This window comes from Syngnathoides biaculeatus, chromosome 13, assembly GCF_019802595.1.
Source record: "Syngnathoides biaculeatus isolate LvHL_M chromosome 13, ASM1980259v1, whole genome shotgun sequence".
Taxonomy (NCBI): domain Eukaryota; kingdom Metazoa; phylum Chordata; class Actinopteri; order Syngnathiformes; family Syngnathidae; genus Syngnathoides; species Syngnathoides biaculeatus.
The window spans coordinates 24,015,649-24,034,514 of record NC_084652.1 but is presented as its reverse complement, the minus strand read 5'-3'; the positions used below and the strand labels follow the sequence as shown (position 1 = coordinate 24,034,514).

Here is an 18,866-nt window from a genome sequence, read left to right as displayed (position 1 = left end):
GGCACAAAGGTCCTTGGATACGTATTTTTTGAAATGGCCATCTGTTGACACAGAAGAATGCGTTGCAAAAAAAGCACAAAGTTGTGCAAGAGAAAAGATCCGAATATAATTAAGCAAAACTGAATAAAGAGAAGCAATTAAGTTCATTCTAGTTCATTCAGTGTAAACTAACATTAAGCCAAGCACTAAGTAAAGTGATACAAAATAAGTTCAGCAAAAGTGAAAGAAAAACAAACATTGCAATTAATTTCAGAGGTAGAGTACAAAGAAGAGACTGAGCGAAAGTGAGTGAGAAACCACCTCCTCCACAATCATCCTCCATCTGCCTTCTCCATCAGTATCTTCTGTTACCAAAAGTCATCTCGTCTCTGAGGTAAGTTCATTTAAAAAAAAAAGCAGTTCCTTTCTTTCCATTTTCTTTTATGTTTTTATACAATACAATATTTATTAATAAATACACTTATTTAGAGATGTGGGGGGGGGAATCATCTGACATTTTGGGGGCTGGAACAGATTAATGGAATTTACATTCATTTCAGTGGTGAAATCCACTTTGACATAAAACCAACTTCAGAAAAGTGCTCAGTCACGGGACAAATTAAACTTGTATCTCAAGGTACCACTGTAGTTTTGAGTTTGTAAAGTCAACAGCAGACTATTTTTTAACACACCCCTTTCAACAAATTGGCCAATTGCACAGCCTTAAGAGTGTGTATATCATGAACAGTGGATCTTGTTGATTTTCTGAGAATCTACTGCACTTACTGGTAACTTGTTTGATATGTAGCAATAAAAAAATATATACAGAAAACGTGGATTCATCTAGTCAGTAACAATGGATTGCTATTATTTTGAAGACTACTTGAAGTGATTTCTTGATCCAGCAAGTATGGTGGTAATCACGTTTGGGTGTTGCTTGTGAAATTGAACTCACCTTTCCCAAATTTGTGGTTATTCAGTGACTTTGTGATTTAGCAAGTGTTGGAAAGGCAATTACTTTACCCACAGAAGGTCAGAAAGGTTTGGATTTTTTTGGGTGACTTGAATTGAATTGTCATCTAAAAACTGTATTTGGTATTTCCTAGGGTTATCTGAGTGATCATAAATTTTGTTTGATGATTTGAAATATTTGTGTGTGATGGATATGCAAAAAAAAAAAAAAAAAAAAATCCAGAGGGGGCAAATACTTTTTTCATGGCATTGTGTGCTACACTAAGTCTAAAACAGCAAAATGTGGAAAACGTGAAACACTGAGTACTTTCTGGTGGAACTGTATATGCATTTCCCCATTTATTTATTTAATATTTTGTTTGTCATTTTTATTGTTTTTATGCCATATAAAATGTTTTTATCTCTTTGTTTTCAAATGCTTTTAATCATGTAAAGCACATTGTGTATGAAATGCGCTATACCAATAAATTTGCTTTGCTTTGCTTATTGGTGATTACATTCTTGTTAAACCAGTTGAATTTAGAAGATATACACAAATATTGCTCTCCTAATTTAATATTCATGGTGGTGATCTAAGACCCAAAGTTGGACCTCCCTTAAACATAGAATTTGTGAACAAACAAATTACGTCAATATTTTGCACATGAATATGCCATAACAATCAAAATGTAATTGTTTTTCCTCTATTAATTGGAACAATTGCAGCGACATGTCAATCTTTCATGAATCCCTTGAGGGTAAAACAATTCACTGTGCATTCTTGTTGGGAGAATCCACATTGAATGAACATTGACAGAGGGTTTTGGTGTTTAAACCCACACGGAGGAATCTGATCTGTGGCAAAAGTGAAGAATTTCAACATTACCATTTCCAATAAGGCCGGGGAAAAAACAAAACAAAAACATATGGAACCCATTAACAAAGCGAGCCGTAAACACATACGTAACTCACTTAAACAAACTCAGTTATGAAACTATTGGGAAATACTGAGGATGTTTTTTTTTTTTTTAATGACCTGGTACAACAAACTTTTGAAATAATTTATTTAGTTATACAAACAGAAAACACCTCTTCATTTGTCATAAAATAGGTAGGTCTTAGCAGGGTTTAGGAAATCTTTTTGATCCATATTTAGTCCATGTTTACGCAGACTGCTCTCCACACTACAAAAACTATTAGTTTTTTGGACTCACAATTGGGCTCAGTTGTTTTCATCTATAGAAGTATACAGTATTACTAATGCTACTTTCAATGTGACATGTTTGATCCATGCCTTTGGATACATCAGAAAAGTGGTCATTTCTCAACCTCTTTCCATGATCTATTGATCTTTCTTTGTGTCAAACTCACATTCTGCAACTGACAATTTACTGTATTTGACAGAATTAAATTCAAGTTTTATTTATTACGATTGGTTTCTTCCACCTTGGAAAGCACTCCACATAATCAATCAGACAAACCATTCACGGCTGGGTTAAGAGTTAATGTTGAATGTGAAGACTAAGAAGAACTTGCATGTCAATTAGTCCTGTGCTTTAGCTTCCAATGGGGGGGGGGGGGGGGGTGAAATGGCACTAAGGGTAGCATTTGGGTAGATGTGTACCACCAGGAGCAATAGCGTTTTAAAAAATGGATAAAATTACAGATCTGACTGAAAACAATGGAGATGGATTACTGCATCAGCTATAACTGGAATAGAAATCAAATAAAGTACTTTTTTCCATTTTGTACTCATCCATTATTCTCAATATTTTCCCTATAAAATGGGAGCGTTTTATACTTGGAACAGATGTCCTAGTATAAAATCTTACTGTCAAAAGGCTACAGCTCATTAAAATAATCATTTATATCAGTTCTCCAAGGGCGTTGGCCGTTACAAGTTCAATAGGCAGCTTGGCCTCTCCCTTCCATCAAACTGATCGTCAACCAAGCAGCTCAAGATGTGATCTTCATGTGTTGGTCTTCAGACAAGCTCAAGTACCTGTGCAAAGAGAAAACAGATTGTATGTCAACATGACCACAGTTGATGGTTCGAAGCAGATATTACATTGTTGTAAGATCCACTCCACTGTAATCAAAATAAAAGTGTAAGAACAAGTAACTTTAGTCCGATAACATGGTCTTTAATGTTCTTTAATGAAACATGAACTTTCAGGCATTCAGTCAGTTATTGCATGTAAGTGATCATGTGGGTGGAAATGTTCGCCTTTGAGGTGGCAGTTACAATTTTTTTTCAAGATTTCCCAATGTGTGTGTGTGTTTAGATTTTTCCGTAACCAATAAACATAGAAAATGCTCAACTTTAAATTAAGATGACATACAGTATATTAATTTAAATGAGTAGCTGCATGTACTATTGTTGGTATTATTTTGTAGCCTATAACTTAGGGAATATGATGGAAGCATGTCTGACTTTTTTTCCATCTTTAAGAGGTCACTGATGCTATTTTGGTACATTCATCTGACTTTGATGCAGGCAACATGGGTTCAGTTCTCATTCAGTGAAGGTATGAATGTGAGATCAGAATGGATGTATTGTCACTCTACATTTGCCCTGTGACTAACTTGCAACCAGCCCAACGGAGAGTCTGCTTTTTGCCTGAAGTCTGCTGGTGTATGATACTCCTTTTTGCAACCCATAATAGGATAAGTAGTATAGAAAATAGATGGATGGATCATGATGAGGTATTGCAAAAAAAAAACCTAAAAATAAATTACAGAGGGCAAATCATGTTTAATATATTCAATCGTTTACTTAAAAGTGCCCCAAATGTTTAGGATTGTGCTGCTTCATTATATACAATGATGAAAATAAGTATTTCAACACCCTGCTAAGTTCTCCCACTTAGAAATTATGGTGCGGTCTGAAATTTTCATTGTAGTTGCATGTCCACTGTGAGAGACAATCTAAAAAGAAAAATCCAGAAATCACAATGTATGATTTTTTAACGATTTACTTGTGCGATACAACTGCAAATAAGTATTTGAACACCCGAGAAAACCATTGTTAATATTTGATACAGTAGCCTTTGTTTGCAATTACAGAGGTCAAACGTTTCCTGTAGTTGTTCACCAGGTTTGCACACCCTGCAGGAGGGATTTTGGCCCACTCCTCCACACAGATCTTCTCTAGATATGACAGGTTTCTGGGCTGTCGCTGAGAGGAACGAGTTTTCAGCTCCCTCCAAAGATTGTCTATTGGGTTTAGGTCGGGAGACTGGCTAGGCCATGCCAGAACCTTGATATGCTTCTTATGGAGCCACTCCTTGGTTTTCCTGGCTGTGGGCTTCGGGTCATCTTCAATGCTCTGACTGAGGGAAAGAGGTTGTTCCCCAAAATCTCATAATACATGGGCCCAGTCATCCTCTCCTTAATACAGTGCAGTTGTCCTGTCCCATGTGCAGAAAAACACCCCCAAAGCATGATGGTACCCCTCCCCTGCTTCACAGTAGGGATGTTCTTGGAATGGAACTTATCATTCATCTTCCTCCAAACACGGTAAGTGGATTTATGACCAAAAAGTTCAATTTTGGTCTCATCTGACCACAAAACTTTCACCCATGACTCCTCTGTATCATGCGAATGGTCATTGGCAAACTTAAGACGGACCTTGACATGTGCTGGTTTAAGCAGGGGAACCTTCCATCCCATGCATGATCTAAAACCATGATTCATGAGTGTATTACCAACAGTCACCTTGGAAACGGTGGTCCCAGCTCTTTGCAGGTCATTGACCAAGTCCTGTCGTGTACTCCTGGGCTGATTCCTCACCTTTCTAAGGATCATTGAGACCCCACGAGGTGATATCTTGCATGGGGCTCCACTCCGATTGAGATTGACCGTCCTGTTTATCTTATATTTTCTAATGATTGCTCCAACAATGGACCTTTTTTCACCAAGCTGTTTGGCAATTTCTCCGAAGCCCTTTCCAGCCATGTGGAGTCATACAATTTTGTCTCTAGTTTCTTTGGACAGCTCCTTGGTCTTGGCCATGTTACAAATTTCAGTCTTACTGATTGTATGGGGTGGACAGGTGTCTTTATGCAGCTAATGACCTCACACAGGTGCATCTGATTCAGGATAATACATGGAGTGGAGGTGGACTTTTAAAGGCGGACTAACAGGTCTTTGAGGGTCAGAATACTGGCTGATAGGTTTTCAAATACTCATTTATAGCTGTAGCACACAAATCGTTAAAAATTCATACAATGTGATTTCTGGATTTTTCTTTTTAGATTATCTCTTTCACAGTGGACATGGACCTACAATGAACATTTCAGACCCCTCCATGATTTCTAAGTGGGAGAATTTGGAATATAGTAGGGTGTTCAAATACTTATTTTCTTCACTGTAAATAAAACTGGCTTGAAACCAGTCACCCCAAATGCAAAGAATGTGACTTTTATTTTTCTACTTCACATTGTACATTGAATATGTTTGAGTTGATTATCAGACACGAGTACATGTGAGGAAACACTGGCACTGATTTCTCCTCTCCCCAGTATCGAACATAACTCAATTCACAAAAGTTAAGAGAATATTGGTAAGTACTGAAGTTTTTTTTTTTTTTTTTAATGATCTGGTACAACAAACTTAAAACAACATTCAGTTATACATTATTTATATATGTGTGTGTGTGTGTGAACAATGTGTGAAATGACGCACACTCAAATGTATGTAAGGGTACATAATTACCATTACAATAAGGCTGCGGTGAGAAGTGCAATGTTTACTTCTAAGTTCTCTGGGACAGTGAGCCTCCCCACAGAAAATCTAAAGAGCTGGGACCTCTAATACTTTACTATTTTCTTGCAGTTGTTTCCACTGAGGCATACACACTGGTTTAAATGTGGAAAATGAAAATTTTAGTTCCAATTTAAAAATCCACCTCAATGTTGTGATATTTCAAATCAAAATGTTACGTGTGTGATCTGCCAAAAATATTTATGTCTCCTCGCCCAAACATTTGTCTTTAAAAGTGTTCAGTGTTAAGACCTGAGGTATCCCTGCCTTCTTAACACTGAATTTAATTGCACCCAGTTGAATCTCAGGAGACTGAAAATATTGCGTTTGAATTTTGAAGGTTTAATTTTTTTTATATGGAAAATTTGTTAACATTGAAAAGTTATACTGAAATACAGCTATTGAAAATGTGATCACTGAAATAATGTGAATAATACAACATAAAATTTTCAGTGCCGTTTTTAATTCAAATCCTGGTGGCACAAATGTAATTCCATAAACTGATTTAAAAAAAAAAAAAAAGAATTTGAAGGACACTTGAGAACCATTCTTTGTACCATCTATTAGAAATCTCATTCTCATTTTGAAGACAAAAGGGGTGTTTCTATCTTAAATCTGAGCAAAATAATATATTTTCATTAAACTTGAAAATGATAAAATTTCAAGTTTTTACACATCCTGAAACATCTGTCCTGGTTGACTTTTGTAGTGTTCTTAGATCCGCGTAAGGGTTTGGACCCAATATTTTGAGACAGTGTGCATATAAAATTTGATAGGTACCGAAGACAAGCATTTCAAAGCACAATTAACGATCATGAAGTGGAAAGCTGTGGATTAATATAATTTTGTAAACTACAAGATAGGTGTTTGAACCTTAATTGTTCCTTGACTGTTCGCAGCAATCAACACATTTGACTCCTGAAAGAGAAAAATATTTTAAAAACAGAAATACAAAAGAACCCCAAGGGGACAATAGGTGATATATAAGAGCAAGACCAGTAGTAAACATTCATAATCCAACATAAAAGCAAGTGATGTTTGTAAAATAGTGAAAAGAACTCACTCCGTCAGGCAGAGCCCTCCAACAGACAGCACTGACAAACTCATTGGTGTCATCTTCTTTCTTATCTTTATCAAGCACACTCTTTACTGTGTCAAACTTGAAGGTTAAAAGTGTCTTGGAAAGTCCTTTGTAGTACAGATACAAGGAATTGTTCTCACTGCCTGCAAACACAAAACCAGAAATAGCTTTGTATTGCAGCACTGTTCCTCCTTGGCTGTGGTAGTCAGGGAAATGCAGTACAATAATGGAATTATGCACAGTCAATTTCTTTACATATGAGAGCAAAGAACCAAAAACATTTACCACAGGCAATATAGTCTCCATTAGAGGCCAGGCCAACAAAGTTCTTCTCATTGATGTGACCCTTGAAGGAGCGCAGGCAATGAGGTTTGTTGACATTCCACAGCTTCAGCTGACTGTCTGTCGACCTGAGGTGATTCAGTGAATGAGCAAGTTTTTTTATGAGGATATTTTGATGTTAATATTGGATTTTGGGCAGCATGATTAGAGCAAAAACAATTTCCAGAGAACTTTCTATCAAGTTGGGATTTCCCTTCTGGTCTTAAACTCCTTTTAGGACCCACCAGATTGAGCCTGTGGCGCTGCAGTGAGAAATCAGAGTATACCTGGTGGCACTCTTCTACAGGACTACATTGGGCTGAAGTAGAACAGTATTAACCAACTCTTGATTATTTCAACTATGACATAATTAGGGACATAATTAGAACTCTTCGTTCTTTGGCAGAGGCCTGGAGTTCTTAATCAGATAATCCCCACTGGCTCTTGGATATCTCCGTTAAAAGTTTCTCTCCCCCCATGTAAGAATCTTCAAAGAGTGGTTAGTAAAAAAAAAAAATTAATGAATATGCTGGGATAGGCTCCAGCACTCCTGTGACCCTTGTCAGGATAAGCGGCTTTAAAAAAATTGAAAAATTGAATTGAAACTTTTTATAAAGGGAAACATTTTGACCCAAGAAGCAGATTTCAACTTTCATTCAACCTATCAGATGATAATAGAATGAATGTTCAAACAAATTGAGAGTATTCACTTCTGCAGGTTCATTTTACTGAAGCATAATTTGACAAAAATTAAAACCACTAACATAGAAAACCCATAGCTAGACACAGACAAAGTAGACTTACGCAGAAACGATCTCCTCTCCATTAACAAACTTAGCATAAGAAACAGCTTTCCGATGGCCTTTGAAGACCATGATTGGCTGCTTAGTGTTGCGGAGGTCATAGTAATGGACACAGTGATCTGCAGGAAAACAGAAAAGGGGATTGTATCAAGAAATTGTCAGGATTCTCACTGTCCGTTTGCCACCTTGTCCACATTCTCTACATTGGCGAATCATAATTGCCTACGTTAAAAAAGAAAACCCCTTCCTGATTAAAGTGAGCCTGCACATTCTACTGTTTGTGAGCATTGGCAGCGGTTTAGTTTTTACTTTGCTTCGTAAACGACTTCATTCCGGCGTCTAGCTGTTACCGGGTAAGCAGTTAGGCTCAGGAGCGGTCAAAGCTGCGGTAAGTGGCGTTTCCGGGAAGACAGGACCTTATGCTGCTGCCTGCCGCTGAATTGAAGAGTGCATTTTATTTACGCAATGTACATTTGAAGTATTGCTCGTTAATGTGTTCAGCAATTCACAATATTTTTCGCAACTAGGTAGCTGCCTTCATCAATGCATAACCCGCTAATCCATTTGGCCAGTCATACCAAGCAGTGGTGCTGGCCCAAGGCGAACACAGCCCCCCACCTCTCAATTTTACATGAACTGACAAGTACAACATTAACATTAATTATAGGTTACCATTTGAACTGCACCTCTCTCTCTCTCTCTCTCTCTCTCTCTCTCTCTCCTCTCTCTCTCTCTCTCTCTCTCTCTCTATATATATACATACACACACACGCACATCTTGGTGATGAAAAGCTTCTGTCGCGTTAAAAACCTAAAAAGAAAAATCCAGAAATCAATGTATGATTTTTTTTTAACGATTTGTGTGATATAAATAAGAATTTAAACACCTGAGATGTTAATATTTGGTACAGTAGCCTTTGTTTGCAATTACAGAGGTCAAACGTTTCCTATAGTTGTTCACCAGGTTTGCACACACTGCAGGAGGGATTTTGGCCCACTCCTCCAAACAGATCTCTAGATCAGACAGGTTTCTGGGCTGTTGCTCAGAAACACGGAGTTTCAGCTCCCTCCAAAGATTTTCTATTGGGTTTAGGTCTGGAGATTGGCTAGGCCATGCCAGAACCTTGATATGCTTCTTACGGGGCCACTGCTTGGTTTTCCTGGCTGTGTGCTTCAGGTTATTGTCATGTTGAAAGACCCAGCCACAACCCATCTTCAATGCTCTGACTGAGGGACAGAGATTGTTCCCCAAAATCTCACAATACAAGGCCGCGGTCATCCTCTCCTTAATACAGTGCAGTCGTCCTGTCCCATGTGCAGAAAAACACCCCCAACGCGTGATGCTACCCTTCCCATGCTTCACAGTCGGGATGTTGTTGTTGGGATGGAACTCATTTGTGTTCCTCCAAACACGGTTAGTGGAATTATGACCAAAAAGTTTAATTTTAGTCTCATCTGACCACAAAACCTTCACGCATGACTCCTCTGTATCATGCAAATGGTCATTGGCAAACTTTAGACGTGCCTTGACATGTGCTGGTTTAAGCAGGGGAACCTTCCGTGCCATGCATGATTTCAAACCATGTCTTAGTGTATTACCAACAGTCACCTTGGAAACGGTGCACCCATCTTTTTTTCAGGTCATTGACCAAGTCCTGTCGTGTCGTCCTGGGCTGATTACTCACCTTTCTAAGGATCATTGAGACCCCACGAGGTGTTATCTTGCATGGGTCTCTACTCTAATTGAGATTGACCATCATGTTGAGCTTCTTCTATTTTGTAATGATTAAAAGGGACCTTTTTTCACCGAGCTGCTTGGCAATTTCTCCGTAGCCCTTTCAAGCCTTGTGGAGTTGTCCAATTTTGTCTCTGTTGTCTTCGGACAGCTCTTTGGTCTTGGCCATGTTGCAAGTTTGAGTCTTACTGATTACATGGGGTGGACAGGTGTCTTTATGCAGCTAACGACCTCACACAGGTGCATCCGATTCAGGATAATATATGGAGTTGAGGTGGACTTTTAAAGGCAGACTCACAGGTCTTTGAGGGTCAGAATTCTAGCTGATTGGCAAGTGTTGAAATACTTATTTGCAGCTGTATCACACAAATCGTTAAAAAAACAAAATCATACATTGTGATTTCTGGATTTTTCTTTTCAGATTATCTCTCTCAAAAATGGAGAGACATTTGGTCCCAATGACATATCAGTGGAGGTAATGAAGCAATTTGGTGAGGTGGCTGTGGAGTTTTTGACCAACTTATTCAATAGAATACTAGTGGGAGAGAAGATGCCAGAAGAATGGACGAAAAATGTGCTAGTCTCCATTTTTAAGAACAAAGGTGATGTTCAGAACTGTGGAAACTACAGAGGAATAAAGATGATAAGACACAAAGTTATGGGAAAGAGTAGTGGAGGCGAGACTCAGGACAGAAGTAAGGATCTGCGAGCAACAGTATGGTTTCATGCCTAGAAAGAGGAGCACAGATGCACTATTTGCCTTGAGGATGCTCGTGGAAAAGTACATAGAAGGTCAGAAGGAGCTACATTGTATCTTTGTAGACCTACAGAAAGCAAATGACAGCGTACCAAAAGAGGAACTGTGGTACTGCATGCGCAAGTCTGGTGTGGTGGAGAAATATGTTGGAATAGTACAGGACATGTATGAGGGCAGTATAGCAGTGGTGAGATGTGCCATTGGTGTGTCAGAAGAACTTAAGGTGGAGGTGGGACTGCATCAGGGTTCCGCGCTGAGCCCCTTTCCTGTTTGCAGTAGTAATGGATAGGCTGACAGACGAGGTTAGACTGGATTCCCCTCGGACCATGATGTTCGCAGATGATATTGTGATCTGCAGTGAAAGCAGGGGACAGGCGGACGAACAATTAGAAAGATGGAGGTACGCATTGGAAAGGAGAGGAATGAAGATTAGCCGAAGTAAAATAGAATATATGAGGATGAATGAAAGGGGTGGAGGAGGAAAAGTAAAGTTCCAGGGAAAAGAGATAGCGAAGGTGGACGACTTGGGTTCAGCAATACAGAGCAATGGAGAGTGTGGTACGGAAGTGAAGAAACAGGTCCAAGCGGGGTGGAACAGTTGGCGGAAGGTGTCTGGTGTTCGCAGTGACAAAAGAGTTTTCGCCAGGATGAAGGGCAAAGTTTTTAAAACAGTGGTGAGAGGCTGGTTATGATTTACGGATTAGAAACGGTGGCCCTGAAGAAACAAAAGGAAGCAGAACTTGAGGTAACAGAAATGAAGATGCCGAACTTTTCGCTTGGTGTGAACAGGTTGGATAGGATTAGAAATTAGCTCATTAGAGGGACAGCCAAAGTTGAATGTTTTGGAGACAAAGTGAGAGAGAGCAGACTTCGATGGTTTGGACATGTTCAGAGGCGAGAGAGTGACTATGTTGGTAGAAGGTTGCTGAGGATGGACCTGCCAAGCAAAATAATGAGATGAAGCCCAAAGAAAAGGTTGATGGATGTTGTGAGGGAGGATATGATCAGACTTAGATGCTTTGGACATGTTCAGAGGCGAGAGTGGGAGTATGTTAGTTGAAGGGTGCTAAGGATGGAGCTGCCTGGTAAAAGAGCAAGAGGAAGCCCAAAGAAAAGGTTTGTGGATGTTGTGAGGGAGGACATGAGGACTGTGGGTGTAAGAGAGGATGCACGAGATGGGCTTAGTTGGAAAAAGATGACACGCTGTGGCGGCTCCTAACGGGACAAACCGAAAGAAAAAGAAGATTATCTAACAGTCGACATGCACCAACGATGAAAATTTCAGACCCCTCCATGATTTCTAAGTGGGAGAACTTGAAATACAGCAGGGTGTTTAAATACTTGTTTTCTTCACTATATTTGCAAAGATGTTACTGTGAACAAGAAGCTTGTCTACAACAAGTCGTATCAGACAAATCAGGTCAATTAAATTAAAACAAAAACAAAAGCCAAAGAGTTTACTATTGTTTTATCATTTGCAATTTGTGCAGGAGCCAGCTCTTATAGTGAGGGTTCATACCTCTCGCCCCCTGGGAAAACCACTGAATTTGAGGATTACAACAACCATATTATTGACATCCATTTGAAAATGTGATTGCATAATTCTACCATCCCCATTTAAAAGTATTTGGATTTTTCACACGACTTTGCGAATTATTTACTCTCAAAAGAATTTTCCCCATTTAAAATCATCATCCCAAACAGAACATGGCTAATTATTATTGCATTTTACCTGAATGATAGGTTGTTTTGGCGGCACAGTGGGCGACTCGCTAGAGAGTCTCACTCACTGTTTTGAGCACTGGGATTTAAATCCCGACCCTGCCTGTGTAGAGCTTCCATGTTCTCCCTGTGCCTCTGTGGATTTTCTCCAGGGACTCCGGTTTCCTCACACATCCCAAAAACATACAAGAAGTGGAGACTCTAAATTGCCCCTAGTTATGATTGTGAGTGTGACCGTTGTCTGTCTCCATGTTCTCTGTGATTGGCTGGCAACCAGTTCAGGGTGTACCCCACCCTCCTCCCTGTTGACAGCTGGAATAGGCTCCAGCACTCCTGTGACCCTTGTGAGGATAAGTGAATGAGATAATGGATTAGAATCTTATCTAGATCAGAGGTGGCTAATGTGCGGCTCTCGAGCGGCATGTCGGTCTTTGCCTCCTTTCATCCGGCTTTCGAAAATGGCACGGATGCATATTGAAGTTGTTTTTTTAATGTGCGTACACTTGTCTTCACACATTTCATTTTTTGTAAAAGAGTGAAATGTGTTTAACATCTCAGACAATAAAAATAAAGATCGACTAAAAGTAAATGTTTTTTTTTTTCTACTTCCAAATTTGCCAATACAGACAAATTTACAAACTTTCAAATATAAATAAAAAATAAAAGAAAATCATTGCTTCTTGTAAACCCAATGATTATAGTGGACCACAGTTAACAGTTGTACAGACGATAAATGTATAAACACAACTAAGATGAAAATATTACCCGCACAGCCAAAGGCGAGATGATACCGAGAAGTTGGGCTGAACTTAACACAGCAGACATTAGCCTTAGCTTCAATGCTGGCCACAGAGTTGTCCAGATTGGTTGACCACAACTTCACTGGCAATCAAAAATACACAATGACAGCATTCAATCATTTTTAAAAGTTAGGTGTAGCAGAAGTATTTTTGTTTTTTTTTTACAGTGAAAATATAGGCAATCATATCCTGATTCCGATGCTGGAAAATGATAACATACATTGATTCTATCTGGTGCGGAATAAAAAAAAAAATGTACTCTTCACTTACCTTTGGCGTCATCAGAGCCAGATGCTAACAACTTTGGGTCCATCAGATTAAAGTCAACACTCCAGCACCGTTTCTCATGCTCCTTTAAATAAGGAGGATGAAAAGGATCATTCAGTGATGTCGTTGTAATTACAAGAGGAAGGTTTGACGCCAGCAATGTGTTTCTAACACCTTGATGTAAGTACCTGGTAGACTTTGGACCTATGACCGGTAAATCCATCCCATAATATGACTGTACCCTCATAGTCGCTGCTGGCCAGGAGGTTCTTGTGATAGCTACTCCAGCTGATACAGCTGTAATCAATAAGGTTGGGATTACATTAGTTGTAATAGTGACATTAGTATGAACCAGATCCATGAAATGACATCCCTTTTTTTTTTTGGGGGGGGGGGGGGGGTCACCTGATTTTAGAGTTGCAAGTCATTTCATTGACAGGATAGTGAATGTCCACTGCATCTTGGATCACAGTGCCGTACTCAAACACCTTGATCTTCTTGGTCACACCAGCGATGGCAAAGTAGTCACAATCACGGTCAAACTCAATGCTGTACAAAGACGTGAATTAAGGGGAGAACGCTATCAACATATCTCAACAGGTCAGAACAATCGGAGGTTGTAACAAAAACTACCCCAATCTTCTTTTTAAACCTATGCTTAACATGGCAATATGATAAACACAATCGTACTGTGAGAAAAACAAACGAGAATACATTTAATAAAAAGTAATAATGGAATCCTGGGTTTTAGAATGGCATTTACTAATAAGTTCCCACTATTGTATAAAACAATCTTAATTTCATCTTTTTTTTTCCCAGTTTACAATACAATTACATGGCTTCCTACTCGGATAAATGAAATGTCCCTAAAACCAAAATGAGAAGCAGAGGTTATTTAGAATGTATTTGTTTTAGATTTGTCTGGGGCTTCTTTACCACCACTAACTGTACCGATGCCCAGCTGTTGGCTGTTGTGGCTCTTCAATTTTGTTAGTGGAGTGCAATGTGCAAGACAAATGGCCACTAGTGCTAGAACACGCCCAAACTACATACTGTGGTCACATTACTTTCTTTTGTTGAGGAAAAGTTATTTCACTCCTGTGTTGTCTGATCAGTGACATTCTGAGTCTGCGATCCACTAATCTTTGACACGTGCACTAGTGCCTCTTCAATTCAATATAAAGGAACTCGGAGGCTTCAGAGCTGCATTGTCACATCCCGGCTCAGGCTCAATGCATGCAGCATTTCAATTATAAAGATAAGCAATCAAACAAATAAAATATTAACTTGTGGTCAAGTCAAAATTGTCAAAGTTCACTTGCTGTTTCTTTTTTTCCTTTCATGGAGTCAACATTTATTTCAAGTTTTTCACATCATGCGCCTTGCACTTCTGAAGGTAAGTTTGCTTGATTGCGAGCTTACTATCATGCAAACGTAATAAGGGCTCTTTATACTCCTGCACCCCCATTGCATCACACGACCAAGGCCTTGAGCTACGTAGCCTCTATGCGATGCATTGATGCGCACATGGCACAAATTCTCATTGCACGCAGAATCTCTTGTGATTGGTCTGTTTTAGTCAAATGCTGTCATGACATACTCAGCCACACATAGATACCTACTCCGCCGCCATTGAAATTAATATGCATATAAGACTTCTAAAGTCATTAATTGCAATTAATGTGTTATAAAAGCATTATTTGGTCATCTAGGTTCATTTGATCTAGCAGGCACTGTTACACGGTCACCATTGTTGGTGCTTTGTTCCTCGTTCTGGAAAGTAAACACAGCTTCCGGAATTGACCATAAAATGCTGTTCCACCTTTAAGTCACATGTAATGAAACACACACCTTTCAAAAAGTTCAACTTCCATCGTGTCACTCCTTATAATATTCTCCCAAAAGTTGTGGGAATCATTGAAATGTTTTTTTGCAAAAGGAAGATGAGCTTTTCTGTTTATTTTAATAAGCTGTGCTTTACGACTCAGAACTCAACCATGGATGTTGGCCCTGTCTTTCTTATTGTGTATGTCATGAACACTGACTACTGTCAACATGAACACTACTGAGGCAAGGAAGGCCTGTAGATCTTTTCAAGTTGTCAAGAGTTCCTATGTGGCTTCTTGAATGAGTCATTGCTATTCTCGGAGCAATTTTGTAGGCTGTCCACGCTTAGAAAGATTTTCCGCTGTTCCAGGTTTTCTCCATGTGAACATAATCCCTCTTCCTATGGCTCACTCGAATCCTATACAGTGCCTAGTGAAAGTATTCAGCCCCCTTGAACTTTTCAAGCTATGCCACATTTCAGGCTTCAAACAAAGATATATATATATATATATATATATATATATATATATATTTTTTTTTTTTGTCAAGAATCAACAACTAGTGGAACACCATCGTGAAGTGGAACAAAATGTATTGGATATTTTAAACTTTTTTAAAATAAAAACCTGAAAAGTGGGCCGTGCAATATCATTCGGCCCCTTTATTTTCAGTGCAGCAAACTCAGTCCAGAAGTTCAGGGAGGCTCTCTGATGATAATAAATAGAATCGACCTGTGTATAATCAAGTCTCCGTATAAATGCACCTGCTCTGTGATAGTCCCAGGGTTCTGTTTAAAGTGCAGACAGCATTATGAAGACCAAGGAACACACCATGCAGGTCTGAAATACTGTTGTGGAGAGTTTTAATACCAGATTTGAATACAAAAAGATTTCCCAATCTTTAAATATTTCAAGTACCAGTGTGCAAGCAATCATATCGAAATGGAAGGAGTATCAGTATTTTGTTAAGTTTTTAACAAAATCCAAGAAATTTCATTCCACTTCATGATTGTGTCCAACTTGTTGATTATTGACAAATTTTTACTATATTTTATATCTTTATGTTTGAAGCCTGAAATGTGCCGAAAGGTCGTTCAAGGGGGCTGAATACTTTCACAAGGCACTGTAGCTTTACAAATGAATTTTAAAACCCTTTCCATACTGATAGCTGTCAACTCCTTCATTTTTCAATTGTTCTGAAATGTCTTTGGATGGTGCCATTTTGTGGCAGAGCTTTTCAATCTTTTGTCGAGACAGTTTCTGTTTGTTATTTTTTTTATTGAACTGGTCTGGAGGTAATCATTTTGGTGTTTGAGTGAAAATTCAAAAATGTGATCAGACAATTATTTAGAGATTTTACATGGAGCATAATTACTTTTTTCAGACAAAGCCAGGTAACCCAAATGGTTTTCATTTCAAAATGTGTTAAAAAATATGTTAAGTTCACTTGGGTTATATCTGTCTGATATATATAATTTGCTTTATCTTAAAGGAATAGTTCGCTGAACAATGAAAAGCCTTAATTCAATAGGTCATGTCATATGTACTGTACTTTTAAAATTTTAGGTTAATCCGATATTTAATGGTGTTTTTATCGCCAATTACGAATTTTCATGGGCACCGCCATTTTGGCGAGTCACATGACCTAAAAAAAAAAAAAAGGAAGTGACGTCTCATGTGCGCCTCCTCTGCGCAAACACATTCACAGACGGCACTGATTTCTCGGCTTTTTCCTCATCTGCTGAAGAAATAGCAGCATCAGTTGATTGGGAAGACGGAGGAATACGTCCATACAGATTTGAACCTGTGGCTGTAAATAATGGTGAATATTTGGATAGATTTTCAGATGGGAATGACGCGGAGTCTGACTTGCTAACTAACCACAGGCGCAGAACAGTTGAAAGCTGATTGAGTGGAACAATAATTATGGAAACTTTTGACAAAGGTCGCTCAAAGGGGAGAAAAAAAAAAAAAATAAAAAGAGTACCACCGAAATTTTCAACAAGAATGGAGAGCATTTGTGGAGATGGAGGGTGTTTAAATTCACAGATGGGGACTATCCCAAAGCATTCGTACTCGACGTTGCCAATCAACATTTTGCCAACTTCGCAGAATGACAAGATAATCAAATGAATAAAAGACATGCCTTTGTCGGCAAGAACTGTTTACCATCGTACCATCATGATGGCAAATCAAATTGAATTACGTTCACGGTTGACGGATGGAAGTCTCAACGTATGCATGACATATGAAAGCACAAGAAGTCACATTAATGGTAAGAAGTACTTTTGTCATCATTGGTTAGCAACAACATAATGTTATTTAAAAGAATTCAGAGACTTATTGTACTCTAAACGTGTTGGTCTTAAATAAATGCGCAAATACACCTGTACATATGTTGTACGGCTCAGGGTGACCAAACTTCGCTAGCCACTGGGTGCTTCAATGTTTCTTTTTCTTACTGGGCAGAATATTTCACTCAGCCTTCCTCAGATTATTTCTCCCCAAATTATGGCAAAATTTCGAGATACAGTAGGACAATTTCATGTGTCAGATGGTGGTGGTGCTGCATGTGATTACACTACAAATTGGCCATCATTTCTTTGTTTACGCACAGAATAAGTCACATCCGTGCAAGTAGATCATGTGACTCGCCAAAATGGCAGGGCCCATGAAAATTCGTAATTGCCGATAAAAATCTCCAAACATGATGATGAAATGATATCGGATTAACCACAAATTTTCAAAGTACAGTACATATGACATGACCTATCGGATTAAGGCTTTTCATTGTTCAGTGAACTATTCCTTAGTGTCCTCAAGACACTAAGTTAAAATATCAGAATTTGGTATGAGGGCCAATTCTTTTTCACTGCACTGTATATGGAGCTATTGCTCCAGCACAGTGTGATTAGGAACGTATTTGGAGTCGCAACATATTTGAAAACTTGACAAAAAATTAAATAGTTCAACTTTTTTGTGGGTTAAACTGCTACAAGTAATGTTTGCATTCACGTTCATTAACAGTTACATAAGAACATTTCTGAACAGCAAAACAAAAAAAAAAATCCCTCATCACACCTGGAGACAATACTGGAGCCATTATAGAGGTCACTGGCATAGGAGAGAGTTGCCAGGGGTCGGACAGAATTATAGCGAGTGAATTTGGAAAGACACTCCATAAAGTCATCCAGTTGATTCAGGTTCCTGCCTTCCTCTGTAAAAGAAAAACAAAAGACACAAACGTCAAATAGCGTTAAAGATGAGAAATAGGAGTTGAAAGTACTTTGTTTGGGAAAATATACAGCATTTTAGTTGGAATTTGATTTTCATCAACCAAACACAAACGTTAATTTAATTTCACAAACAGCATCATAGTTATGCAATTTTGGGTGCCGAGATGGTTGCGCTTTATGGGCATCAGACAGTAAATGTCTGATGCTCCACCTTTAGTCTGTCTTTTGGAGATACGATGGCATTTTAGAATGTGTCTCATTCTAAGTATGAATATGAGCTGATGTGAGCATGCTGTGACAACGCGAGAGATTGTGTGATCCTCTGAAGATGAAAAACATGGCGACGCCTCTTGCCTAACTCAAAAAACCAACTACAGGGTTCCCTCGCTATTTCGTGGTTCACTTTTTACAGCTTCAGTGTGTCGCATGTTTTTATTCATCAAAAAAAAAAAAAAAAGAAAGAAAAATACAGCCAGAGCCGCATATTGCAGAAAGACACGTTGATACAAGGCGCGTGATTGGTTCCTGCTGCAACATTGACCAATAAGAGCACGAGTGGCTTTATCCCGTGAGCTGATTGGCTGTGGATCATCTGAACTTAAAGCCTCTACAAGCCTTTCCTCT

At 38.8% G+C, this 18,866-nt stretch overlaps 1 protein-coding gene across 1 annotated transcript in view; it reads right to left on the bottom strand.

Annotated features, from left to right (window-relative positions):
• Window positions 1-1,183: 1,183 nt before the first annotated feature.
• Window positions 1,184-18,866, bottom strand: part of cop1 (COP1 E3 ubiquitin ligase) — a 77,461-nt gene continuing 59,778 nt past the window's right edge. Inside the window, exons 11-20 of the mRNA XM_061838211.1 lie at window positions 18,088-18,223; window positions 13,586-13,729; window positions 13,369-13,477; window positions 13,184-13,265; window positions 12,879-12,995; window positions 7,901-8,018; window positions 7,061-7,185; window positions 6,758-6,918; window positions 6,568-6,612; window positions 1,184-2,932 (exon numbers count right to left, since the gene is read on the bottom strand). Of these exons, the coding sequence (XP_061694195.1) occupies window positions 2,915-2,932; window positions 6,568-6,612; window positions 6,758-6,918; window positions 7,061-7,185; window positions 7,901-8,018; window positions 12,879-12,995; window positions 13,184-13,265; window positions 13,369-13,477; window positions 13,586-13,729; window positions 18,088-18,223 (1,055 nt within the window). The 3' untranslated portion in view covers window positions 1,184-2,914. The remainder of the gene's footprint in view (window positions 2,933-6,567; window positions 6,613-6,757; window positions 6,919-7,060; window positions 7,186-7,900; window positions 8,019-12,878; window positions 12,996-13,183; window positions 13,266-13,368; window positions 13,478-13,585; window positions 13,730-18,087; window positions 18,224-18,866) is intronic.